General features: G+C 46.5%; 2 protein-coding genes across 5 annotated transcripts in view; both read right to left on the bottom strand.

Annotated features, from left to right (window-relative positions):
- The window catches only part of ANKFY1 (ankyrin repeat and FYVE domain containing 1), a 37,755-nt gene extending 28,898 nt beyond the window's left edge, over positions 1-8,857 (bottom strand). For both annotated transcript variants that reach the window (XM_064166306.1, XM_064166307.1), the window contains exons 1-3: positions 8,797-8,857; positions 3,339-3,531; positions 1,666-1,784 (exon numbers count right to left, since the gene is read on the bottom strand). In XM_064166306.1, coding sequence (XP_064022376.1) covers positions 1,666-1,784; positions 3,339-3,531; positions 8,797-8,806 — 322 coding nt within the window. In that variant the 5' untranslated portion in view covers positions 8,807-8,857. The remainder of the gene's footprint in view (positions 1-1,665; positions 1,785-3,338; positions 3,532-8,796) is intronic.
- A 4,703-nt stretch (positions 8,858-13,560) lies between these two features.
- The window catches only part of UBE2G1 (ubiquitin conjugating enzyme E2 G1), a 27,015-nt gene continuing 12,977 nt past the window's right edge, over positions 13,561-27,598 (bottom strand). For 2 of the 3 annotated variants that reach the window (XM_064166688.1, XM_064166689.1), the window contains exons 2-6: positions 25,886-25,988; positions 22,801-22,898; positions 21,616-21,794; positions 16,908-17,031; positions 13,561-14,773 (exon numbers count right to left, since the gene is read on the bottom strand). In XM_064166688.1, the coding sequence (XP_064022758.1) occupies positions 16,945-17,031; positions 21,616-21,794; positions 22,801-22,898; positions 25,886-25,988 (467 nt within the window). In that variant the 3' untranslated portion in view covers positions 13,561-14,773; positions 16,908-16,944. Of the gene's footprint in view, positions 14,774-16,907; positions 17,032-21,615; positions 21,795-22,800; positions 22,899-25,885; positions 25,989-27,598 lie in introns of those variants that run through there. The other variant, XM_064166690.1, reaches the window with a different exon arrangement.

Raw genomic sequence — 27,598 nt, 5'->3', positions numbered from 1 at the left:
CCATGCAGAGATACAGGCCGGGGTCAGAGTGGCTGGAAAGCAGCCAAACAGAAAGGGATCTGGGGGTGCTGATCGATACCCACCTGAACATAAGCCAGCAGTGTGCCCAGGTGGCCAAGAGAGCCAATGGCATCCTGGCCTGCATCAGGAATGGTGTGGTCAGCAGGAGCAGGGAGGTCATTCTACCCCTGTACTCTGCACTGGTTAGACCACACTTTGAGTACTGTGTTCAGTTCTGGGCCCCCCAGTTTAGGAGGGACATTGAGATGCTTGAGCATGTCCAGAGAAGGGCAATGAGGCTGGTGAGAGGCCTTGAGCACAAGCCCTATGAGGAGAGGCTGAGGGAGCTGGGATTGTTTAGGGGTGATCTTATTGCTGTCTACAACTACCTGAAGGGTGGTTGTGGCCAGGAGGAGGTTGCTCTCTTCTCTCAGGTGGCCAGCACCAGAACAAGAGGACACAGCCTCAGGCCGTGCCAGGGGAAATTTAGGCTTGAGGTGAGGAGAAAGTTCTTCACTGAGAGAGTCATTGGATACTGGAATGGGCTGCCCGGGGAGGTGGTGGAGTCGCCGTCCCTGGAGCTGTTCGAGGCAGGATTGGACGTGGCACTTGGTGCCATGGTCTAGCCTTGAGTTTTGTGGTAAAGGGTTCGACTTGATGATCTGTGAGGTCTCTTCCAACCCTGATGATACTGATGATGATACTGTGATGTGCTAGTCTTTTAAGCTTTATCTAGTTTTAAAATGAAAACACGTTTAAGACACTACACCAGCCATCCCAAAAGGTCTTATTTACATGAAGAGCTGTCCCAGACTATTTCCAGAGTGCTCAGCACAGTCTGGCCCAGCAGAGACTAAGAGACAGGAGGTTACAGTAAGGTAAAAACCTTTAGATATCAGCAGTGGTGTGGCCAGCAGGAGCAGGGCAGGGACCATCCCCTTGTACTCACCTCAAATACTGGCTTCAGTTTTAGGGCCCTCATTATGTGGACACAGAAGCTGGAATGCATACAGAGGACAAAGCCCGTGCAGAGTTTGGAGAACAGGTCTGGTTGAGGAGCAGTTGAGGGGGGTTATTTGGTCTGGAGAAGAGAAGGCTGAGGGGAGATCTCACTGTTCTCTCCAGCTTCCCGGAAGGAGGCTGCAGCCAAGTTTGGGTTGGGCTCTTTTCCCCAGTAAGAAGTAATAGGACAAGAGGAAAAAGTCTCAAGTTGCCCCACAGGAGGTTTAGGTTGGGCATTAGAAAAAAACTTCTTCACTGAAAGGTTTTCCATACACTGGAACAAGCTGTCCAAAGCAGTGTTTGAATCCCCATCCTTGGAGGTGTTTCAAGGAGACAGAGATGTAGTGCTGAGGGACACAGCTAACACCAGCCTTGGTTGAGTTGGAGAATGGTTGGACTTGACCTTAAAGGCCTTTTCCAGCCAAACCAGTTGTATGAACCTCCACTTCCTGAAGAGAAAGATGGGGGCTGCTGATTGAACCAGCACTAACACCAAGCTCACAAGCACACTGCCACAGTTTAGAGAGCTCCACAATGAATGGATTAAGCACTGCTTCTGTGGACAGCAGTAGCCTGAAAGGTACAGAAATAACCTTTTCCCAACAGGCCCTTTCAGAGATCCTATAAACAAGTGAAGCACCACGCTGCTGTGCACTGACTGACCTGACAGATCCAGCTCCTCTGTTGAGGCAAGGTTGGTCAGACTCCAAGCATCACTGCGTGCCGCCAAGACAAACTTGTGAGCACTGATGTGGCTGTCCCCAACCTTTATCTTCAGGTCACTGGTGAGACGGGGGGGAAAACAGAAACATTCACCTGTGTGCCAGGGACTTCCCTGTGCTCACAAACCTAAGGATATGGCATCTCTAGAGTGGCTGTGTTCTGGAAGACACAGGTTCAAGTTGTTCGAGACAGCTAAGCACAGTGAACTGGTTAAGCCTATTGTCAAGTGACGCAGTTCTGGTTTGCTAGGGAGAAATGCAGTAAGTTACCAATACTGAAGCACTTTGGGGGTTACTGAACTATCTTCAAACAAACTGCAAGGGAAGTATTGCAGGAGAAGGGAGAATCCAACAATTTTAAACTTAAATGCTTGTATTGCAGTGTCCATACCTATTCTGTTAGCTAAGCACCAATGGTTCCAAGCAAGCCCAGCAAGAGCACAAAGGATGTCTGACAGCAGTCTGAGCACAAGGCAGACCCCAAGAGCCCCCTATCCCTAGGAGACAGCTGTCAGGAACAGATTTCAGCCTGGCCTCTATCACACCAGGTTATTCTAATCAGAAAGGACCTGCCCTGTCTCTGAAAGCCTCACAGTTTGCCAGTGTTCTGACTCTGAGGGGCAGTTTCCAGACCATTTTCTAGATCACTAAACTACAGTACATCTCGCACTGCAACTTGCTGCCTTGCTCATTTTATGACTTGCAGGTCCTTTTAGACCACGTTCCTATGTTTCAGCTTTTGAGTTTTAAAAACAAAGTGATTCAACTCTTCTGGCTTGTGCTACCTAACAGATCTTTTACATAGCATATTACAAGTTCTTGCCAGGCACAGAACCTTTTCTTAGGGAGGCTCAGGAAGACGTTTTAGGGGAAAGAAATTTTCATCAAAACTACGCATTCTCCCCTGACCTGACTGAACTCCTTTAGTATCCTGGCATTTCATTCAGGAACAGCAAAGAAATGAATGCCACTGTAGCCTCTGAACAACAGTTAAAGCACCTGATCCTTAACATGCCTATGGAAAAGCAACAATGAAGCCTCCTTCTGTGTTGAGGTTCAAAGATCCATCATTTATGGAATCGTTAAATGGTTTGGAAGGGATTTCCAAAGGTCACCTAGCCTAACCTCCCTGCAGTGAGCAGGGACATCCTCCACTAGATTCACAGCACGAAGTGCCACAAGTCACCAGCACCTGTTCGGTGTAACAATTTTGGGCTATTTAGTCTGGCTTCTTCACACCCAACAGAACTGGTTTCAAGGACACATCCTTTCAGGAACAGAGTTGGTAGAAGATGCACTGTGTAACTAACTCATCAGCTAAGCACTCAGCAGTTTAAATGCTCTCTTTTGAAAGCTCTCTTGCTGGCAGTGAAAAAGGTCATCTTTCTTTAAACCTGTCTTAGATGTCAGTCTCAGCAGTGAACTTCTACTGAGACCTCTTGAACCCATGATTGCATTCAGCATGTCAGCTGACCTTAGCATGCTCTTCCAACTGCAGCAGAGGATGCCCAGCACACCAGAGAAAGGATTTTCCTTTGTCTAAGACCATCACCTACTGCAGTCATTGAAGTCTAAGGTTCCTGTATACCCCATTTGCAGAGGGGGATCCCTTACCTGTACTGCTCCTGCTGATAGAGCTCAGCTACAATGGCCAGAAGCCGACTGATGAAGGTGTCACTGGCATTGTCTTGGTTGGCCTCAGCAGCCAGAAGATTGCATCTCCTCTCCGTATCAACCAGTTTCTTCTGCAGCTTCACATACTCCTGGCGGAGAAGCATCAGGTGCTTTTCCAGCTTGGCCACCTCCTCTGCAGAGGCACAGGCTGTTACTACAAGGTTGAAGTGCGCACAAGGTTGCTTCGCACCTTAACCCTACCAGCATGCCACACATCTATTGTAACCATGGGACAATGCTCCGCGAAGAGTCTTCCACACAACTTGAGCAACTCACCTCCAACATGAAACCTTCTATTTTACAATCACTGATGGTCATACACTTGAAAATCATGCAAACAGTGACAGAAGTCACACTTAAAGCTCCTGAATCCTGTCCAGTCAGGAATGCCTTAAAGGTCCTGAGCCCACATGAGTCCACAGCTGTGGAATTCTGGTAAGGTAGAGGACTAGCTCTGGCTTCCACCATTTTTTAGTTAAGATACTGTTTGACTTTCCAGCTGAGGCACAAACCACAAGAGAACATTAGAGCAGTGCCTGATACACAAAATATCTACCTCAGCTGACTGAACTGACCTGTCTAGAACTCCATATGCTGTCATCTGAGCAGCTCCTTAAGTGACCAGAGTGGAAACATTCCCCCCAGGATCTGGGTTTTAAAGGCCACTTGAAAAATCTACAAAACTATTACTTATTGGCACACAGCATCACTCACAGGAGGTACCACACTGACAAGGCATCGCTACATGGAGTTAAGTCCATGGTGACACAAAAACAGCACTTGGGAATATTCTCTCTGACCAAGTATTTCCAACCCAATCATAGAATCAACCAGGTTGGAAGAGACCTCCAAGATCATCCAGTCCAACCTAACCCCCAGCCCTATCCAGTCAACCAGACCATGGCACCAAATGCCTCATCCAGTCTTCTCTTGAACACCTCCAGGGACGGTGCCTCCACCACCTCCCTGGGCAGCCCATTCCAATGCCAATCACTCTCTCTGTGAAGAACTTCCTCCTAACATCCAGCCTAGACCTACCCCGGCACAACTTGAGACTGTGTCCCCTTGTTCTGTTGCTGGTTGGCTGGGAGAAGACACCACCCCTCACCTGGCTACAATGTCCCTTCAGGTAGTTGTACACAGCAATGAGGTCACCCCTGAGCCTCCTCTTCTCCAGGCCAAACAACCCCAGCTCCCTCAGCCTCTCCTCACAGGATTTGTGTTCCAGGCCCCTCACCACCCTTGTTGCCCTTCTCTGGACACCTTCCAGCACCTCAACATCTCTTTTGAATTGAGGGGCCCAGAACTGGACACAGTACTCAAGGTGTGGCCCAAGCAGTGCTGAGCACAGGGGCAGAATAACCTCCCTTGTCCTACTGGCCACACTGTTCCTGATGCAGGCCAGGATGCCATTGGCTCTCTTGGCCACCTGAGCACACTGCTGGCTCATCTTCAGCCTACTATCTATCAGTACACCCCCAGGTCCCTTTCCTCCTGGCTGCTCTCCAGCCACGCAGTCCCCAGCCTATAGCGCTGCTTGGGGTTGTTGTGGCCAAAGTGCAGAACCCTGCACTTGGCCTTGTTAAATGTCATCCCGTTGGCCTCTGCCCACCTATCCAGCCTGTCCAGGTCCCTCTGCAGGGCTCTCCTACCTTCCAAAAAATCAACACTCACTGCAGAAGCTGTGAAATGATCACTCAACTCGACTCAGCCCCTCTGTATGAAACCCAAGTACAAGGAAAGAGAAGCTGCTGACAATCTCACAGCATACAATGACAGAACGAGCAAGTGTATAGCGTTAACACTCCAGGGGGAGTAACCCTGAACCTGACCCTAGGGGTCTTGACCCCTCCCCAGGGGTGGGTCCCACCACCAGGTGATGGTTAGCCCGTTAGCCCACTCCCCCCCACTTCCTGTCCTATGAAGGAGAGGGGCTTCCTGTTCCTTTCTCTCTTTTGCCACACACCACACATCTCTGCCTGCACACCACGTGGCAGACATGAGGCAGACAAAGCCAGCACCACACAACTTGGGTTGTATTTATGCCTTATGTGTTTTGCTATTTTCCCTTCCCTATCCTTTGTAAACTTCCCTACCTTCAATACCTTTCTAAGTTATTGTTAAACTTTTCCTTTTAACTTCCAAATAGAGTGAGATTGATTTATTCGTGTGTGTTTACCTCTCTCTCTCCCTATCTAATCCCTATCTTTGGGAAAGGAGGGGGAAGAGGGGAGGGCACTCTACAAATTGTTATTGGGTCTATCAAATTTATTAGAGTCTCTGAGAATTTGAATTAGAACCCAAGACAGCAAGGGTAAAAGACCTGCAAAACCCAGTCCAGCATCGCCAGGGCACCACTGAGCCACCTCCCTCAGCACCACAGCAAAATGTTTTGAACACTTCCAGGGATGGAGACCCCAGCACTGTCCTGCACAGCCTGGGCCTGAGCTTAACCATTCTTTCATCGAAGAAATTGTTCCTCACATCTAACTTAAACCTCCCCTAGCACAACATGAGGCCATTTCTTCTCTTTCTGACACTTGTTCCTTGAGCAGAAAGACCAACTTGAGGTCTTCCCTCTTGGTCCATCACTTGTTACTGGGAACAGAACCCAACCCCCACCTGGCTCCAGCCTCCTTTCAGGTACCTGCAGAGAACAACGAACTCTCCCCTCAGCCTCTTCTTCTCCCCAATGAACACCCTCAGCTGCTCCTCCACATCCCTGTTCTCCAGATCTTTCCCCAGTTTTGTTGTCCTTCTCTGGATCTACTCTAGGCCCTCAGTGTCCTTGTGTTGAGAGTCCCAAAACTGATCCCAGTACTCAAGGTGTGGCCTTACCAATACTGAGTACAGTGGGACAATCCCTGCCCTGATCCTGATGGCCACATTATTCTTGATACAGGCCATGTATCACCTCAAGGAAACACTGCATCTTCCAATCAAGCAATGAGAAGGTGAAGGTGAGAAAGACTGTTTAGGGAGGTGCTCCTCAGTCACACTCAGCAGATCTGCTAGGCTAGCACAATTATAACAGAAACGGGAGTTAGACTCCCAGTACTAGGAGGGGAAATGGCCTCCAGTTGCACAAGGGGAGGTTTAGGTTGGACACTGGAAGAAACTTCTTCACTGAAAGGGTTCTCAAACACCTGAGCAGACTGCCCAGGGTTGAATGCCCATCCCTGAAAAATTTCAGAGGCAGAGATGCAGTGATGAGGGATATGGTTAGTGCCAGCCTGACAGAGGATGGTTGGACTAAATAACCTGAAAAGATTTTTCCAACCCAAATGGTTCTATAATTGCAAGACACTGAAACCGTGAGGCTCTAGCTGGAACATCAGTCCAAAGAGGACTCATCCAGGCTCAGCAGAAGCATGCACAACAAGACTCCTTTCCTGAGCCCATGCTCCAGGTACAGAGTTAACACATAATTAGAGAAGAAGATAAAAGCAGTGTCTGTTAACAGTTTTCCAGCATGTGCATGTTTCATAGCAAAGACTTTAAAGAAGACTTCATAAAAGAGTACTGACACTTCTCTTACAGAAGGCACAACAGTACTCAAGAGCAGACACAGAGCTGAAGCAAGAGAGGTAGGCAAGCAGGGAGGCAACAAGCAGTGAGGTAACAGATAGAATAGACCCAAAAATAGGGGCAGGGGCCAGTGGAACAAATAGCACTACCTACCCCAGCTATCAGATCCAGCCACAAAAATTACATGGATCAGTTTGTTTATTATGAACTGGACCTGGGCAAAATATTTCAGGCAAATATGTTGTTTTCTTATTCCCTCATCTTAGGCCCTTCTTATAGGGCTCCACACTGACTCTCTCTCCCCAAGACTTTCTTGTTCCTCTTCACTTTTGCAGGTATATCTTTACTCAGATATACCACAGCATAATTCCTGCTGCTTTAGATTCAAGCATTAATCCAACACTTTGCACCCTTTCCTGCATGTAGCCCGGCACCCTCTGGTACTAAACTCTTGCAGAAATTAAAGCTCATCTCTTGTCTTTATAAACTGTTCCACCAACTTTTAGCTGTGAAGTGCAAGAAATCTGGTTCAGGACATCTGTATGCAGGCAACACTTTCATAAGAAAAGGCATCCAGCTCCTAAGCACTCAGATTTTGTCAAGCTCCCTTCCTTAAACCTTCCCTTCTCCGCTGACTCTCCAGCACCATTAGCTCTCAACTAGAGGAATCCTGCTGCAGATAGATGCTTTAAAGGACAAAGTGTCCCCTTAAGCCCAGCACTAACTACAGGTTTTTACTCTCATGCATGCAGGATCACTCACTACTCATCTGCTTCCTTTAGCCAAAAGGTAAGAAGGATCCTAGAATGAACATTTGAGAGCACAGAAACAGGACTTGCTCCGGGTGCAGGTTCATTCTGCACAGCAGGACAATGAACCAGATCCTCAGATACTCAAGGGTCACCACTTGATGACATCTTTGACATCTAAAGCCCACCAGAACTGGGTCACCAATATTTAGAAGTACACCTAAGAGGCTGCCCAGTTAAACACCAAACAGTAGCATTTCAGCACACCAAAGTTAAGAGCAGCTCGAAAGATTTAACCAACCAGTTTGACTGCAGCATGCCAGAAGATCAGCATCTGCCACATCCTAGTTAATTTTCCACAAGTGTATTGAAAATTGCACCACTCCAGGACCTGAAGCCGTGCTTGAACACTGGAATTTAGAGCTCACTCTTCATCAGTAACTTGGGGCATTTTACCTCAGTCTGCCAACTCAGTTTCCTCCAGGAATAAAAAGAGGAAGCCTCTGCCTTGCACAAAGCATGCGACTGCAAAACTCCAAATGCTTTTCCAAACCCCAGTATCTCAATTAAACGGCTTTAGAAACGATGCAGCTGACAGCCTGCGAGCAAACCCAGAACAGCCTCTGCACACCCCTTCAGGACTAACACCTGACAGAAGGGCACCCAGCTGCGAGTGACCGACCAGGCGGCCACAGCGCTGTCTCCCCGCCCCACTCCGTGCCAAGCCGCCGCCCGTAGCCGCTCGCCCCCACCGCAGGAGACCCGGGGTCGACGGCATCAGCCACCGCTGCAGCCAGCCAAGCCCAAAGCGCCGAGCACAGCAGCACGCAGCCACAGCTACTCCAACCCGCACCTCCAGAGGGGCAAAGCCGCCCGCGCCAGACCCGCCCCACCCCGGAGGCACTCGACAGCGTCCCCGGGCAAGCAGAGCCCCCTCCCGCCATTTCGAGTCCAGCTCGGGGCGGCCCGCTCCACCCACCGCGGGCAAAGGCCGGGCCGGGCCGCGCCACGCTGAGAAGCCGAAGAAGCCCCCCCGCCAGCGCTGTCCCCGCTCCCCTGAGAGCGGACAAACCGCTCCAGGCGGCCCCGCCCGGCCCCTCGACCGCGCTCCCCGCCCTCACCTTCCGCCATGTTGGGGCCGGGACGCGCTCTCGCGAGAGCCGCGCACGCGCTGCGCGGGCCCGCCCCGCCCCTCTTTGTGCCGCGGGCTCCGCCCCCCGCCGCCGGCCGGCTCCGCCCCCTGCCCGCCGCTGCTGCCCGGCGGCCTGGGCCTCGCGTCCAGCGCGCTTCTCCTGCGGGACACAGGGCGCAGCTGGCGGCTGGTTCGAGCGGCTCTGGAGTTTCCCTTCTCTCCCTTAGACCAGGGCCTCGGAGCGGGACATGCTGGTGCCTCGGGATAACCTTTGAACGGCCCAGGCTGGGAAAGGCTGGAGAAACCCTCCCGGCACCCCGGCAGGTAGCACCTCGGGCCAAGGCAGACTTCAGTGGCCTAGACCCGCGTGGAAAGCCACCTCCAAAAGCGATCTGAGCCTCCTCGTGCTCAGCCGCTTCCAGCACAGCCATCACTTCTGCCATGGCTACTGCAGCTCCTGCTCCTATTGCTTTGGTTCAGAGTCAGCCTGGGACTGTGCCTGCTAGGTAGAGCGCCTGTATGGGAGCGGAGACAGGCAATGACCAGTAACAGTGACAAGATCCTTTTCTCGTGCCACATGTCCAGCGTATCTCTCCCTCTCAGTTGTTCCTGATCTTGACGTTTCTTGCCTAGATGCAGCAGAAATGCCAAAATACTCTCCACGCATATATCAAGTTTATTTGCTTTGAAGAGCAAATTTCAAATCAATGTTGGCACACATCACGGATGGGATTGTAGTACAGATAATCATTTTGGCCTTACCATTAAGTGATCTTTGAAGAACAGTTCTGCTTTATATAATAGTAGAGCATTAGAAAATTTGTTTGGAAAAGGCCTCTAGGATTACTGAGTCCAGCCATCAACCCAGCACCACCATGGCCACTAAACCATGTCCCCAGGTGCCATGGTCACATGGTTCTGGAAAAACCCCAGGGATGGGGACTCCACCACCTCCCTGGGCAGCCTGTGCCAATCCCTGACCACTCTTGGGGCAAAGAAATTTATTTCTAATCTCCAACCTAACCCTCCACTGGCATAACTTGAGAGCACTTCCATTCTGTCACTGGATCCTAAGAAGAGACAAATCCCCACCTGGCTCCAGCCTCCTTTCAAGGAGCTGCAGAAAGCAGTGAGGTCTCCCCTATGCCTTCTCTGTTCCAGAACAACCTCAGTTCCCTCAGGCACTCTCCATATGAGCTGTTCTCTAGACCAGGTCTTTAGTTAGCTCAGTGACTTCTTGAACCATGAGGGAATTCCTTAAGTTGTAGTTTATAGCCCAGTAATAAACTGTTCACCTGCCAGATCCCAGTAGTTTTTTCTGTGCCTGTTGGTTAAAGCAGTGAAACTCCACCTAGGAGAGCCTGGGGCCTAGTTTCCAGTTACCATGGCCCAGGTTCTTCACAACTCAGTGACAAATGTACAGGACTTAGCTATGTAGCTAATCAACACCACTGTTTTATGGGTGCTATTGATCAGCTGCTGTTATAGATATGGTGCTGAGGAGTGGTTTGGCAGTGACCTGGCAGTACTGGGTTAATGGTTGGACTCAGTGACTATAGAGGTTTCTTCCAATCAAAACAATTCTATGGTTCTGCCTTGAGGAAAGAGTCATCAGTGCCTGGTCTGAGTAACAACAGAGTCTGGATTCCTTTCTGCTCCTGTTTTGCATCTGGAAATCAGCAATCTCACTTTATAACCCAAACATCTCAGGGTTTTGTCTGGAGTCCCTCAACTTAGGAAGATATACAGGAATTTTAAGATCCCGTTGATGCTCCTCTGCAGTGCGATGACACCATACCAGGAGTGGTGCATCAGGTGGTGGAGGTGCAGTAAGATGTCTGGCCCCCATCAGTCTACCAATAAAACCCCAGAAGACATTCCTGATCACTTCAGAATTTATTGACCTTCTAGTCTCAAGAAGCACTTTCTAGGCATCACAGCAGAAGGGGATTTTAGCATGGTGGCTCAACAGCCCTTCCGATTGTTCTCCGATGCATACGGGGCAGCATTGAGAAATATAAAAAGAATTAGGGTGGCCACACTAATAAATTCCATGCTTTATTCTTCCTTTTTTCCTGGTGATGTAGTTATCTGCAAGTTGGACACCAGGTGTTGGGGGAAAGAACAGCACAACTCAGCCCTCAGGACAAGCCTCCAGAGACCTAGATAGAGTGCGACCTATCAACCAGCATGCTGGCAGCCTACACAAACCAAACCATACACAAGAGTACAAGTTCAAGTGGAACTGAGTCAGATGTTGTTTGCTTGATAGCTCAAGAGGTGTTACAGTACTACTTGCAGGTGCTGCATCTCTTCAGTGGCGTTCCTGGGTTGAGGCCAAGCAGAAATCTCAGCTCACATCAGTAACCATCACAGTCAGGTCTCTCTCACGTGTGAGGCAGAAAAAAAAGCCAGCTGCGATCACAGGAATGCGAAACATGCCAGGGCCATGCCTGTCCAGAGGCTTTCCACAACCTGGACATCTGGCACAAGGCCCATAGCTGCTTCTTTCATTAAGTCCCTGGGTTTAGCCAGACCCAATGCTTGGACATTTGAACAGCATCCACAGTAACAGTCCTTCCTTCGGAACAGCTGAACCAAGGTACTAAGGGACTCGAGTATCTCTCCTGTGAGCAAAGACTGAGAGACCTGGATCTGCTAAGTCTGGAGAAGGATGAGAAATCATGAAAGTCTATAAATACCTGATGTCAAGATGAAGCGGCCAGGCTCTTTGTGTGCAACAGGGCAAGGAACAACAGGTACAAGCCAGAACACAGGAATAAAATTCGTTGGTGTGAGGGTGCTGAAGCTCTGGAGCACACTGCCCAGAGAGGCTGTGGAGTCTCCTTGTCTGGAGACTTTCCAAACACACCTGGGTATGTCCCTGTGTAACCTGCCTTGGCTGATCCTGCTCTGGCAGGGGAGATTTGACTCAATTTCTGAAGGTGCCTTCTAATTCCTACCATATGGGACTCTGATCAGGTGGGATGACAAACTTCTGTGTAAACCCAGCAGCAGCTTCTTTGTGTTTCAGTACTCGGGAAGTGAGGCTGCTGTGGAATTAGGAGTTCTTCTATCCCACTTATGCAAACTGGCATCTGCAGGTTGCTCAGTGACCAGACAGGCAGCTCTTCTGGAGAGCAAATGAAGGAAAATAAAGCTTTAACCTATTCTGTGAACTTCACAGATAAGGCAGTAGCAATCTGCTCATCTTACTGAGGAAGACAAACAGGGACCTTGGTTGAACTGGTTGGAAGCAGCCAAGTACAAACTACCTTGAACTGCTGCCAGCTCTTTAGATAGGTGCTGGAAAGGGACAAGAGCAGCCTGTGGGAGGAGTCATCACTGATGGGTTTAGGAAGGGCAGCTTCTTCTGAAGGTTCATGGCAGGAATGACAGCATGCCACTAAATATGCACAAGTCCCAGCTCCTGGGTAAGAGCAGCCAGCTGAGAAGAGCAAGAAACCTCACAAGTGATTTCCTCAAAGGGGACCAAACATCAGCCTCAGACTGGAAATTCATAGCTCTGGGGTACTGCACACAGCTGCTGCCCCATTAGAGCAAAGTTAACCAATGAGGTCTCTCAGCAACTGGTTCCCATCTATGCAAACATGGGTAGTGGACGTATCCATGTAGATCTACAGCACCTGTAGGACGCACGCCTTTACTTGTAAGGCTGTTGGTACTTACCACAAGGCTCTTTTGTCCTATGTGTCTGGCTAATAACTGTCCACTCCCCACACCCCAGCCCTCAGGGAAGCTGCAATGGATGTCTTTGACTGTAGAGACAGTGCACAGCAAGCTGCAGTCCAGCCAGTTAGCAACTCATCACTGAAAGCTTCTTAAAATAGGATCCTATAACACTGGGACTGATTTATTACTGGGTTACTCTGTGCTGGTAAAAGCCATGGTAAACTTAGGACACCACAAGGAACAGCCAAGAGGTTAAACTTCGTAGAGGAACCTTGCAGCCCAGAAATGAGCCGTGGCCTGGGCTACACCAAAAGCAGTGTGACCAGTAGGTCAAGGAAGGTGATGCTCCCCCTCTGTATCCAGTTCTAGTGCCCCCAGCACAAGGAGGACGTGGAACTGTTAGAGAAGGTTCAGAGGCAGCCACAAAGATGAGAGGACTGGAGAACCTCCCCTGTGGGGCAGACTAAGAGTTGGGGCTGTTCAACTTAGCAAAGAGCAGGCTCTAGGGAGACCTTAAAGCAGCCTTTCAGTACCTGAAGGGGCTCCAGGAGAGTTGGGGAGGGGCAACAGCTTTGAGGTGGAAGGGGGGAGATAAGGAAGAAATTATTTCCAGTGAGGTAGCACTGAAACATGCTACCCAGGCAGGTTGTGACTGCCTATGCCCTGGAGCTGTTCAAGGCCAGGCTAGATGAGGCCAGGGAGGTGTTCCTGCCCATGGCAGAGGATTGGGACCAGATGAGCTTTAAGGTCCCTTCCAACCACAACCATTCTGTGACCCTAAGAACTTGACTTCAGGAGAAAGTTTATCTAACATAGCCTTGGAAAACTTCCTATCAGCTACTCCCAGAAGGAGGATTTGCTCACTAGATGACCAAAGATGGTTGGAGTAGGAAGAGAGGATTGTGCTTTGTTTGCTTTTTAATGATTCCAAGGTGAAATACAGCATGTCAAAGCCAAGAAATGATTGCTGAGGTGCTGTTATTGAAGATGTTTGCAGAAGCTGTGCTCCAACTGCAGTCTCCCTTCCTGTTTAGATACTCAAGACAGCCAGTTTGACACATTGTTATTGGAAAAAATTATATTTTGGAAGATCTCACTACAGAAGGTGACAGAATTAAAAAAAAAATCAAATTACATGAAAATATACATCACCATTTTTTTTGTACATTAGGAGAAGAATATTTTGAAGTAGAAGGCAAAGATGAAGGGCCACAGAAAAAAGGGAAGGGAAAAAGGAGAGAAACTATTTTTGATACCAAACCCAGAAGTTGCTGAAAGCTTACAACTGTGCATGCTTGAAGTCAACCTTGAGAAATAAAGCCAAGCCTCCCCCAACACACACCCCATCCCACAAACAGGTAAAGAAAAAGGCAAACCCAATTAAAATCCACCCATAAAAAGCAGCTCATTTCTATCTTGGACTAACTTAGTCAACTCAACTTCCAAATGAAAGCACTCAAAGCCCTTGGAAGTTAAAAATCCAGCTGGCTGCTCAAGAGTGCTCCATGACCAGGTTTATTGCTATATCCAATTCAAGACATCTGTGCAACTGGGTTTTAAAAAGGGTGGGGAAGTGAAAAAGCACCTTTGAGACTATGGAGGTGATCAGAAAAGAAGAGACAAGTAATTCATAGCAAATCCTGTCAGGGTTTAACTGGGGAGCATTTCAGGTCTGCTGAGGGAAGCAAAACAGAGCACATTCCCAACCCTCTCAAAAAAAGATACAGAACTTCCATAAGCAAGAGATTTTAATGAAGCCTCCATGGGTCAACGGAAAATTAAAAGGGGTAGGAAAGAAGAAAAAAGGCAAAACAACCCCCCAAAGCTTTCTAATTGGTTTTAGTTTAACATGCTTCACAAGTAGGTGTGTCAGGCGGTTGCCTTTTTTTTTTTAAACTCCTAGGAAACAGTGAAGAGGGGAGAGAAAAACCTGCTAAAAATCTTTCCAATGTACATTATTCTATTCCTACCTACAGACAGCATCAGTTTGATGTGTGGATGTACATGGACAGTAAATATATTATCCAGATCATGTTGTGCTATGTACACATCTTTACAATTCTTCCTGAAGGTTAAAGCAGTTTATTAGATTTCAAAATGTGTAATCATCTTGTGTTGGCACTTGTTAGGCTCTTGTCAGCATTGATAACTGGCATGTTTTATTGCAGCCCAGTTCCAGCCAGTGTTTGCCAACTTGTAACAACAGGAGTCCAGCAATAGGTGGGTAGAGTGCAGGAAAAAAACAAACAGTGCCATATTTCTCAATTGGAGACCTAGAAAGAAACCACAGGCATTAAAAGTAACTTCACCATCCTCAGTTATGGTGCAGATGTTAAAAGACTGTTTCGAGCTCAAGGAAGGTAATTAGCACTTGTGCAAGGACTTCACATACCTCTGGAGAGAAGATGCACAAATCCCACATCACCTGAGATTAGGTCAGCAGTCTGGGTCTGCAACTCAACTGTCAGGCTCCTGCTAGTCAAGTTACTTGCCAAGCACAGCGTGGAAACCTTGGACTGTTCCCACACAGGGCTACAAGCCCTGCAACTTGGTCACTGCAGCTCCCATGCAGTGTTTACTGTGAAGGATAGACACTGCTTCCCCAGGCAGATGTGGAGTAAAACAGCACAGCAGAGACACCACATCTACACAGGCAGGCTGTGCTTGTGTGAAACCAGCTACTGGCTCCTCCTCACCTGATTCACTGTCCATCACTTAGGAGTCACCAGGACTTAGAAAACCTCTTGCCTTCCAAAAAAGCACCACAGCCAGTTACTGGAATGCTTGTCATGAGCCTTGCTTCACCATAGCCAAGTCTGACATGGCAGCAGAGCTAAGGTTAGCTAAGGATATGCTGCAGCATTACTCACAGCTACTCCCTTTCTCACAGAGAAAACACTGTCAGCTGCACTAATAATTTGTACACTCCAGTTATAGGCAGTTGTACAAAACATTCAGTTCCTTTGCTCAGGCTTCTGATCAGTATTAAGCCTTTTTCTCATGTTTTCCCTGGACTGGAGAAAGACCTGCTCATTCTTGCAGAGAGGAGACCCTGCAGTTGTTGGTGTCACAGATGGAGCTTTCCCCTGCCTCCACCCCCACAGCTCTTACAACAGGATGAGAAAGGGAGTATCTCTTCTACCACCCCAATGAAGAAAAATCCACTAGCAGAAGCATTTAGCAAAGCCGCTGCAGTTGTTCAGACAGTAGAAGCCCTGGAAATAACCACCAGTGACACAGTGCCCCCCTCCCCAGCTTCTGTACAGTGAAGCTAACCAGCACACATGGCTTTGGGCTTCTCGGAGCACTTCACCTGCCAAAGCAATCACTGAGCAAAGGCAGCTTTGACATGAAGCTCTGCTTTGCTTTCGAGAGCAAGACATTATTAGCTAGTTGAAGTTTTTCCTTGGTATACTAAGATTAAAGTGACCAAAGGCCAGGCATTTAAGGGGTATGTTTTAATTTTTACAGGACCTTTATTATTACTACAATAAAGCCATTAAAACAAGGATGGGATTGTTCAAATTAGAGCAGGTGTCTGAGTCATACCATAATATCACTGCTTTGCTGAAGCTATTCCTAAACCTTCCTTGGCACAAAAGGTTTCTTGGCTGAAAAAAAACCTCCCGTATTTCCCGACATTATTGATGGGCAATAGCTCAGCTTGATCCTTTCTGATATGCTAGTAGACATTCTAGCAAAATTTCGATCCTTATCTGCAACCCTTCCTAACAGCCTCACCAGTCTTATCTAAAACGTGCACAATGCCAGCTACATGGCTCCTGCAAAGTATCTCCACAGAACTACAAAAACTTGAGACAGCAAAACTGCTTCTAAGAGTCAAACCAGTGTTCTTCACAATAATCCCAGAATCCTACCACGGTAGAAGGGACCTCTGGAGATCATCCAGTCCCTGCAGCACACCCACAGCAGCTTGCCCAGGAGCACAATACTGGGGGGGTTTGGAAGCTCTCCAAACAAGGAGACTCCACAACCTCTGGGCAGCCTGCTCCAGGTGTCTAGCACCCTCACATCAAAGATGACTTTCTTGATGTTCAGGTGGAAATAGAAGAACGATTCCTCCCCTTTGATTACAGCCCTGAGCATGATTAATAAAGTAGGACCACTACTGAAATTTCAACTTCTGAAGAGTCTAAATGCAAGAGAAGCTCCACAGCCTTGGCAGAAGTTGCTGCTTCTGCACTTGCAAATGGTTTTAGTCTTTGGTATCACATACAGGCAATAACTCCACTGGGACCAGGCAGCTGAGAAAAAAGGTTTGAGGGTTGGTTTGGCACGTTTGGGTTGTTTTTATTTCAGGGGGGGAAGATATCAAATCAGTTCAGCATCACTTCAACAGGAAATCCTCACCTCAGGTAAGTGACCTGTCTTGAGAAGGATACTTACCCTGAAAAAAGTGAAGCTACTAGCTGCTGAATAAGTGTCACTCAAAAGCGGTTTCTTGGCTTTTTCTTACACAGCGGGCAACTTTTCTTTTAAATTCTCCATTTCTGTCTTCTCTCCATTCTTTCTGTAATTGAACAGACAGCTTTTAGATGTCAGTCCCACAAGGCACAAGTTCCAGGATGGCTTTTGGTGGTTACGTCTGCAGACATCTGCCATCTAGAAACACCTACATCTGCATATAGTCCTTGGGATAGTCACTGAAAACCTGTGGCAGTCAGGACTTCTGAATGCTTTTTGCAGGTTTCTCTGTAGGCTGCTTCTCAGCCAGTGACTATGCAGCCTTTACCCTTGGATTTCAGGAATTCTCCAAGACTAACCTGCTGGCTGTATCACAATGCCTAGGCTGAAAATCTGTTTACTTCAGCCTACAAAGTAGCAGCAAACTCAAACTGTAGACCACAAGCTCTTGTTAAGAGTTAAAAAACATCTCCTTAACTGTAGTGCTGAGAAGTGACCCAGCTACTGTGGAGCCAGTAATTATTCTGAGATTTTTAGGACAGTTTAATCTAGACAGGACACTCCAGGATAGCAACACAGAAGCCACAGCATTCAGAGGTGGCACAGCAGTGTTCTGAGAAAGACACCACCTCCTAGTTAGGTATGGCTGCAAGACATTGGCTCCATGAGAAAGACCTTGACAGACCACTCACCTATGGGGATGGTCTTGGTGAAAAGGAGCTGATTTCAGAACTGCATAGATGAAAAACAAAGATAAAAGACAGGAAGACAGGCAAGAGACACACAGATGTGCACACCACAGAATCCCAAAACCCCACAGGAAAAAGTGCAGTCAATTTTGAGCTTTTTATGGCAGCCTCTTGATGAAAGCACAGGAGCATCATATGATCTGACTGAGGCTGACATGCTGGGCACTGCCTTAGTTAGGCAACAAGTGGTGGGAAAGTATAAAGAACCCCTTAGAGCTCATGAAATAACTTAAACAGGTCTTAGTTTTTTATATACTCAACAAATTCTGAACTGCAAGGGTGAGGGAAAGGGCTAAAAACCTCACCACCAAACCACAACAGTTTTCCCTGAAGCTATCTAGCACACACCACCTTTTCACTTCCTACTTGGCATGAGGGTTGGAGAACATTTCAGGAGAGCCGGCATATCCTAGCAGCTACTATCTCCAAGCTCACCCAGCCAGTCAGCACACCAGCAAAGCAAGCAGGTCTTGCCTTATCTTTCTAGTGATAGCACAAAAACCTTACTAATTAATGTGGGTGTTTTTTGGCACTTAATACAGCCAGCATTCAGTTACTTGGACTGGGACAAAGGACAGCTTACAGAAGATAGCTTAAGGCCAATGAAAGCATTGAATTTGTGCTCTCTGAGCTTCAGGCTCTTAGGTTTTGTTTCTATCTTTCATATCTTTAGCTCTATGAAGCCAGCATTCAGAGCTAGATAGCAAGGAGAGCCACTTGACAACAACTTCTCAATATGCCACTTTAGATCAGAAACTGCTCCATTTGCTTCTCCCAGTATCTCTTCAGGCTCCCATCCTTCACTGTCCTTCCACAAGAGCCAGGAGATAATTCTTTTCTCCAAGGAGTAGCAATGTCCCCTGTTCCTGTAATGCTGTGACCTGCCTGTAGTCCCTTATGCTCTAAACTCACTTAGAATTAGAAATTACCCAAAGCAAGGTTATCTTGCCACATACTGCTGCTGCACTAAACTTCTACTTACTCAACTAAGTAGAAGGCATCTTGACAGCTGCTCAAAATAAAAGCACATGAGCTGCGGATTCTTCGTTACTCTGATGAATTTGTTCTGGTGCAGCTGACAATCCAGCAGGAGCAGCACAAAGTTTAGAAAAGTTACTTGAAGCATCTCTTATGCTCAGAGAAACTGTTCTTAACAACTCAAGGGCACCTCAGTCTTCAGTCAGATCTGGATTTCAGTTCTTGTTCTTTCAAGCTGGACTAGAAAACACCAAGTTTCCTCAAGACATTTTCACCTTTTACCACAAGGTTTAGGTAAGCAAATTCCTATATTTTTACCTAACGCCTGAGGCAAAAAAAAACCCCAACCACTCTAAGTAGCAAGCAGAGAGTGAGGCACAGTACAGAAACACTAAAAGGCCTTTGATGGGATGGTGACAAGATAAATGTAAAAGTTTTCTCCAGTGTTAGGGCAACTGTACTCAATATACAGGAGCTTGTCAACAGAGGAACTATATTCTGAGTAGTTAATTAATAACCTACTCCTTCAAGTGCTCTTCAGTTTGCCGTCCATATGTCTGAGGATTTGTTTCTACCAGTAAGGTGAGACAAGGTCCAGCACTCAAAAGAATGCTAAAACTGGGAACTCTTCCCTGCAGCTTCCTATTTGCTTTTATTCCCATTAAGTTTGTTCCACATGTGACTATTGCCATTATGAACTTCCAGCACAGCAAAATCACATCTGGAAATACCAACAGCACAGCAGACCAAAGGTTTCAGGAAACTCCACACCCACTCACTCCACAGCAGGCAGACCTTTGGGAAGGTATCACCAGCTTCACAGAGCAGGTCAGCATGCCTGTACAAATCTTTGCATCTTAAGATTACTGTCGCTTCTCCTTGCTCCCCCACTTAGAAGCCCTAGAACTTCTCCTCTGAGGACAGCATAGATGAGTCACTGCTGAACTGCAAATGAAGAGCAATTCAAAGTGTTCTGGCACACCTCAGCTGAATAGGGCCTCAAGTCTGTTCTCCCACTCCCCTTCAGAACTGACTTTTTTTCCCTCCCCACCACAAATGGTTATCAGTCCAATTGCTGTTCTGCTATGAATGCAGATCTTCTAGAGCCAATATCTGTGTTTATGCACCTGCACAGGACATGCCATGCTCAGGAACACTGCTGCATGAAAACACTTCTACTTTCTTACGACAAAGCCTTCACTGTAGAATGACTGTTCTTTGACCACAAACCAGGCTGTTCTTCATCACTCTTTAGCCAATCACTGCAGTCTGGCACAACATTTCCTCTGGAATTTAAAGCCAGATGTCCAATGAAGCTCTTGAGCACATCCTCAAAGCACACACATTAGGAAGAAATTCTTTCCAGTGAGGGTGGAGACACACTGGAACAAGCTGCCCAGGGAGGTGTGGATGCCCCCTCCCTGGAGGTATTCAAGGCTAAGCTGGATGAGGCCGTGAGCAACCTGGGCTGGTGGGAAGTGTCCCTGGGAGATGGAACTGGATGAGCTTTAAGGGCTCCAACCCACTCCATGAATATATGAGTCTACAGAGTCCAACCTGCTGCTTTCACCTGTAATCCTGGCAACTGCTCTAGAGAGGTGGATGCAAAAAAGTCACATCATGACACTGAAGGACCCCAACACATTTTCTCCTCATGTTCAATGGCTTTTTAACAGATATATCTAACTTCCAAAACAACACTGTTGGTGAGCTGTGCATAATTGAAACCGAAAAAGATTCCAGAAGATGTTAACAACTACAGCTAAATTTAATGGCTGAGGTACCCACTCCATGTACACAACCATACAGCTTTTGCAGCAAGATTTTGCAGCCATCTTGCCTGAATTTAAGCCTTAGGAAGCTTGAAGTTCATCCATTAAGTATCTCTGCATCATTTCTTTACTATAAATACATGTCCCATTGCATATAAGAAATTAAAGCACTGCCTATGAAAACTGACAGCATCTTTCCTTTGCAATCTGTTAGCAATTTCCCAGGGTAAGGATTAACTCTGTTTCACAACATGACTCCTTTTCCCAACAAAAAGCAGCCTCCAATATAAAAGTTTCTTCCAGAAGTTGCTGTTTATCAAACAAGGATCACAAAACGGTTTAGGCTGGAAAGGACCTCAGAGGTCATCTACTCCAAGCCTCCTGCCATGGGCAGGGACACCTTCCACAGGTTGCTCAAGGCCTCATCCAGCCTGGCCTTGAACATCTCCAGGAAGGAGACAACCACAACCTCCCTGAGCAGCCCACCCTCACACTGAAGAACTTCTTCCCTGGATCTAGTCTTACCCTACTTTGCCTCAGCTTCAAACCATTCCCCCCTGGCCTGTCTCTAGGCACCCTCAGCAAAAGTCTCTCTGCAGCCTTCCTGCAGGATCCCTTCAGGCACTGGCAGGCAGCTCTAAGGTCCCCCCAGAGTCTTCTCTCCAGGCTGAACACCCCTAGCTCCCTCAGCCTGTGCTCACAGCAGAGCTGCTTCAGCCCTTGGATCATCTTTGTGGCCTCCTCTGGACTCATTCCAGCAGCTCTGTATCCTCTTCTGCTGGGGACAACAGAACTGGAGGCAGGATTGGAGGTGAGGTCTCAGCAGAACAGAGCCAAAGGGCAGAATTCCCTCTCTTGCCCTGCTGCCTGCACTGCTCTGGCTGCAGCCCAGCACACTGCTGCTTCCTGGGGAGCTGCTCAGCAACTAACACCCCCAAGGCTTTTTCTTCAGAGCTGCTCTCAACCCAGTCCGCACCTGTTTCCACACAGATTCGGACTGCACTGGGTTGGAAAGGACTAAGGTGATCTTGTCCGACCCCCCCGAGTCGGCAGGAGCAACTCCAACTAAATTAGCATACCTAGGGGATGCGTCCAGGGATAGAGCCTCCAGCACATCCCTGGGCAGCCTGTTCCAGGTTCTCATTGCAAAGACAAGAATCAGCAGACCAAGAAAAAGAAGGAAAATCTTACTGCTGCATCCACATTAGCAGGAGAGTCACCATTGGGATCTGCCAGCATGGAGATGACACTAATCATGATAGTTTCAACTGTGTGAATGGGCAGCCAGCGTTCCTCAGGTTTCTCATAGCCATATTTGTCTTCTCCAGGCTCATGAAGAATTGAAATGCAGACATCACCATTCTTGTCAACTGCAAAATAGAACAAGGCATTGTTCAGTCATGAACAACAGGCCGGCAGGGCTTCCACATACTTATGGAGGTGCTCATCTTCACTTCAGTTAGGCTGGAAGCTTGGTAGTGAAGACACTTTATAGAAAAGAAAAGTCGTTAACTATTGCAGAACTCCATCTGTACCAAAAGGGCTCCAAGGAAGCCCAGGATGACTGGACCTCAGAGTGAGCACACAGGGAGCAAGAACTACTAACATCATGCTGGAACTTTCAAGACTATTCAGGCTTCTACTAAAGCTCTTTCTGTTAAGTTCAGAAAACCAGAGAGTGTTTTTTTCCCACAGCATCAACATCAGATCAATGTTACTGCAGTGTACTGGAGTATGACTGGGCTGCTGAAATTAGAAACTGCCTGACTGATTATTTCCAAAGCTGCAACTAACACAGTGACAAAACATTCTCCCTGTCCCTTATGGGAGGGCCATTGGGTAGGTCTCCTCCCAGCTTTCAACTTCAATAATGACTTTAGAAACTAAAGAGCATTCCTCCTTCCCAGTAAAAAACATCTTCTATTCTATTTCACCTTCCCATCTATGGTCAGCAGTCCGTAAGTAAATGAAACATTAGGAGGGGTCTTCTCTGGAGGGCCTAAAAGATGCTGTTACTTCTTTTCATGTTTCAGAGGACAACTTTGTCCTTCCTAGACTGAACTGCCAAGTAAGTAATACCAAAATGCAACATTTGAGTGTGAAGCAGCAGGCAGCTAGAAGTCGAGTTTCATCTCAGATCAGAATTTCACACACAAAAAGAAATACCCCTGAATAGCTACCAAGAATTCAAGAAGCTCCTTTCAGGAGAAGTCCCTCAGAGCAGCTCTGTTAAAAACTCCACCATGGTTATGGTTACTGCTTCATTCTGAAGTGCAGATGTCAAAGTAAACATTGACTTTCACAACATATCCATTTGTCTTCACCACATTTTAATTCTTAATGGCAGAAAGAAATTGAAACTTTGACATTTCTTACCGTTTGGGTGCCAGATTTCTGTGATGAATTTCATTTTTGGAGGCCTCAGTGGGTAGTCTTTTGGAAAAGTAAGATGAGCCTTGAACACTCCACCTTCACTGGGGAATCAAAAATATCTCAGTCGAGTTTCTTGTAAGCTCAAGCTGAAGACTGGAACTTGCAGATACATCAAAAGCCCTAAGTTTACCCCTCAAACAGCTTAACATCATGTTAATAATTGATAGCACCATCACTTTCACGTGCAGTGCAAATGGATTGAGAAGATCCTTTCACAAGACACTGCCAGTTCCCCAGCTCTGTAGCTTTTAAAAAAAGAATAGGATGATGCTCCAGAGGGGAAAAACCACACACAGGAAAATACAAACCACAACTCTTCAAAGCACTGCCAAGGAATTTACCATCTGGAATGACGACTTCTCCTCCTAGTGTATTTATTAACAGGAAGAAAAAAAAAATATCAATTGCTAATAACCCCCCTTCAAGAACAACCTGCTCACCTTCCTCCTTTAGACACCTCAGTCCTAATTTCTTGATATCAGTCTGCAGCAGTGAACCTCAGTGGGAAAGTTTAAAGCTTTACAGCCATGTCTACAGCTTTAATTTATGAAGAGACTCCCAAAAGTACCTTTTCAAAACTAAGCTAAAGGGACTCAGACACAGCAGTGATGTGTTTAGCATTACAGTTACCCACTGAACTGGGAAACAGTAAGAGGTAAGACATGCAGGTTTCAGCTGGAGTTACAGCACATTAAGGCAAGCCTATTGTGATTTTTTAAAATAGCTAGGCTTCAATATTTGGGGACAGTCCCTTGTCAAATGTTGGAAGGTGTTTCTTAAAGTAGGAAGTCTTAGAAATGGAATACCTCCCTCATATGCTGTAACTACATCTACACACACGCTGTAACATATGCCTAGTGACTGTCGCTTGTCACTGACATTTGTAACGATAAAAAAAGGAAACCGCAAAGGCAGGGATTTCAAAAACTGGAAGATGACCTGCCAAGAAGGTGGCAAAGACGTGCAGCATGACAAGCCACTCCTCAGTAGCCAGAGAGACAGAAGAATTGGTGTAAAAATAAAGCTCCTGTGTGCAATGTTTATCCCCCTGCATTTCCAAAGGAGTAGCAGCCAGCATCTAAAGCCCATAGGCTACGGAGAAAGTACCAAGTTTCACAAGCGCTAAGCAAAGCTGTGCAATTCTAGCTAGTGTCTGAAAAAAAAAACCTAAACAGAACCCAAAATGCACAAGGTATGACTTGGCTCTTAAGATGAAGCAGCTGAGGAGATCTGAACCCACAGCATTCATTTTCCCCAAGTTTTAGAAAAGGCAGACAGTTTCTAAAGAATCCTGGGAAGGGTAGGAATTCCAGACACACTGGCTACTTTAACATCCCTACCAGTCAAGACTCAGGAGAGCTGGTAGCCCCAAACCAGTTCAGTCCTCTCTTTCAAAGTGAAGCAGTTCTTCTTCCCCTTTTTAAAGCAGCAGATGCTAAAGCTACCTGGCTCCAGCCTCCTTTCAGGGAGTTGTAGAGTGCAATGAGGTCTCCCCTCCTTTTTTCCAGGCTGAACAACTCCAGTTCCCTCAGCTGGTCCTCACAGGATTTCATTAACAACATATAAATACAGCTCTTGAATTGGACACATTAAAAACTGTTTAATGAAGTACAGCTGCCAATTTGGGGAGCTCAGTGCCATTTTCAGCAATGTTGCTGATCGAGGGGCCAGCGGAGTCATGCATTGAGTCTAAAAATTTTAGGTAAACTGTGAATAAAGTAGAAGCAGGAATGAGACCAAAGTGTGAAACTTTTGAACCACCTGCTTAAGTTCAACTCTTGTGTTCTGCTGGCATGATAAACAGAGCAGGGAGGAAGAATTCAGTATAATGCTACCTCAAAAAGCAGCAACCAGGGACTAGAAGAGAGTTTCTTACCTAAAACCCCTCAAAACAAACTCAGCAACTTACTGAAATGGGGAAAGGAAAAGGCACTGCAATTTTTAACATTTAAGAAGGGGTTCAGTTAGAAGCAGGGTTTTTTTACTGACAGTATTTCTAAAAAGGCCATGAGAATATAACGGAGCTGTTCAAAGAGATCAGAGTTGGAGAACTCATCTTGTGTTAAGACTTGAGAATCACAATGTAGTGAGCTTGAGGAAAAGCAAAGCAATTTGATTACTGTGCTTGACCACTTACTCAGAAGTATGTAACAAGTTCAAGTTGGAAGTAAAATTGACATCAAATAAATGTCACTGGGCTTTTTGTACCAGTAATTTACCACTGCAAGAGCTTAATGAAGGGGAATAGAGTTCATCCTCAAGAGGTGCTCTTAAGCCTGACCTCTTCTGGGCAGAGCCTTTTCCCAGAAGCTAGAGCAGGTGATCATATGTAACATTTATGACAAAGAAGCCATTCTCTCAGTTTCCTACGATACAGCAGTACAAAAGAACCCCACAGTGAACTTAAGGCCCAGGAGTTAAAAAAACAACTTACAGCATGAACTGCATGGGTTTGTGTTCACATGCCAAAATCCCAGACCTTAGTGTAAAGTTAAAAGCTTTTTAAAGCCCACTGTGTGAGATTTGCCAACAATTCAAATTTGATCGATACTGAAGGTCTCTGGGTCACTAGGAATTTCTCCCATCTCATGGTGACAAGGCTTGAGGCTAATTCTATGGTTTGCTGCAGTTTTCCCAGATACATCCTATTTCAATGTTTTCCTACAATCATCAGTATGAAGTTGTAATGGTTTAAAATGGTACTGGCAGCTAAACTAGAGCCTCACAGCAACAACAGCAAATAGTGGTTTACACCTGTTTTAAATGGGTAAGAAAACAGAAGTTGCCTCTAAAGAAAGCCTATTTTCTGACTTCGACCCAAGTACAAAGGATCGGGGTTTTATTTTCCCAGGGGAGCAAAGCACCTGACAACTTCTTTATAGCAAAGTCAGCTGTTTAGAGGTGTTTACTAGCAACAAAACAGCATCATCTAACTCAGTATGAAGATTCAGGTTAACTTCTACTCAGACCAAACTGGAACTAACAAATACAGAACCTGCAGTGAACTTGGATAAGTGTCAGTACTTACTAGAGTGTATCTGGAGGACCAATAATAAGGACTTCCCATCGATAAAGATCATTGTCATCTATTAAGCCCGCTGAAAAGCCTTCCACTGGATTTTTGTTGAGCTCTGTGTAGGAAAAAGAATTTAAGAGTGACTTTAGGTGTCCCATATGCATATTTCTGCTCGTGCCTCTATACTTGACCAAAACACTCCATGACTTCGCACCTACTGACAAACTCATGGCCTGGGTGAAGACCCTCAGCTCCCTAGCACACCCAACAGCACACTGAGTCCCACTCTAAACTATCCAAGTCCATCAAGAGAAGGGCAGAAATACCTCAGAAGTGCAGGACTAGACACCAACAGATGTGTGTGCAAGTCAGAAAACAGATTTTCTACTAATTGAAAAGCTATGCTGCTTTACAAGAACCCTGTAGAGACAGATGAAACTGCAGTCTATCTTTAACTCTAGAATCTGAGAGTCACACTGTTTTTATTTAAAACACCCTGCTTTCCCTAAATGACTTCAGATTCTGAAGAGAAAAACACACAATTATTTAAGACTTGTGTCTAGTGCGTCCTTGACAACAATTTATTACATGCTGAACTACTAAAAAAGAGCACAGCAGATAAGCTGTTATGGTTTTGGAGGTTGTGCTTTGTTTTGCTTCACACTTTTATCCACTAATGATAAGCAATACAGGACTCTAGGTCCCAAGGCTACTCCATACAGCCCTTGTGAGGTAGCAGAATTATCTGGAAATAGCCATGCAGAAAGTCAGACCTAGACATACACTCCATTGAGTTTGTTTTTAGCTGGCTCCAGGAAAAAGGACAAGGTTTGGAAATAAATACCTCATACGAGTTCTGCCTAAAATTCATCTGGGAGATAGCAGAGGGAAGAAAATGCCTTTTAACTGATAGCTGTGGGTTAAAAACTCATTTAAATGCTATATTGATGCCAAGTTGAAATCATTGATTCAGCATTTACAGAGTGATTTGGGTTGCAAGGGAACTTAAATATCATTTAGTTCCAACTTCCTGCCCAATCCAACCTGGCTTTGAACGTTGCCAGGGCTGCAGCCTCCACAATTTCTCTGGGCAACCTATTTCAGTGCCTCACCAGGAAGAATTTCTTCCTAATGTCTCATATCTAAATCCAGCTTCTTCCAGTGTGAAGCCATCACCCCTCCGCACCCTGTCCCTCCATGCCTTCATACAAAGTCCCTCCCCAGCTCTCCTGTAGCTTCCTTCAGGTACTGGAAGGCTGTGCTAAGGTCTCCCTGGAGCCTTCTCTTCTCCAGGTTGGGCAGCCCAAACTTTCTCAACCTATCTTCATAAGAGAGGTACTTCAGCCCTCTGACCGGATCCTCATGGAAATAAAGTCCAAAGTACCAAAATTTGGGGTATTTAGGATAGGTGAAAGTGAGAAAAAGTTACTTCAACAGGTCAGTAATTTCCAAATTAAATTAAGAGATTTTTTGTTTGGTTTACAATTAACTATTTTACATGCTGTCAGGCAACACACAGCCCTCATTATAGTATTCCACAGCAGAGCTGGTCTACATAACCCCTATTGGTAAACCCAAGAGGTTTAACCTGTGTTGATTTTTAGAAGTGACAGACTTGAGTTCAGAGGCCTTTTTTAATACCCTCGGGTACATGCAGAAGGACTTCTTGTAATAATCTCATACCTTTATGGAGTAAAGGCTACCATGAAGTCCAAACCCATTTGC

This window comes from Pogoniulus pusillus, chromosome 27 (assembly GCF_015220805.1).
Source record: "Pogoniulus pusillus isolate bPogPus1 chromosome 27, bPogPus1.pri, whole genome shotgun sequence".
Lineage (NCBI taxonomy): Eukaryota > Metazoa > Chordata > Aves > Piciformes > Lybiidae > Pogoniulus > Pogoniulus pusillus.
The sequence above is the reverse complement of the archived record's forward strand: the minus strand, read 5'-3'. Positions and strand labels throughout refer to the sequence as shown.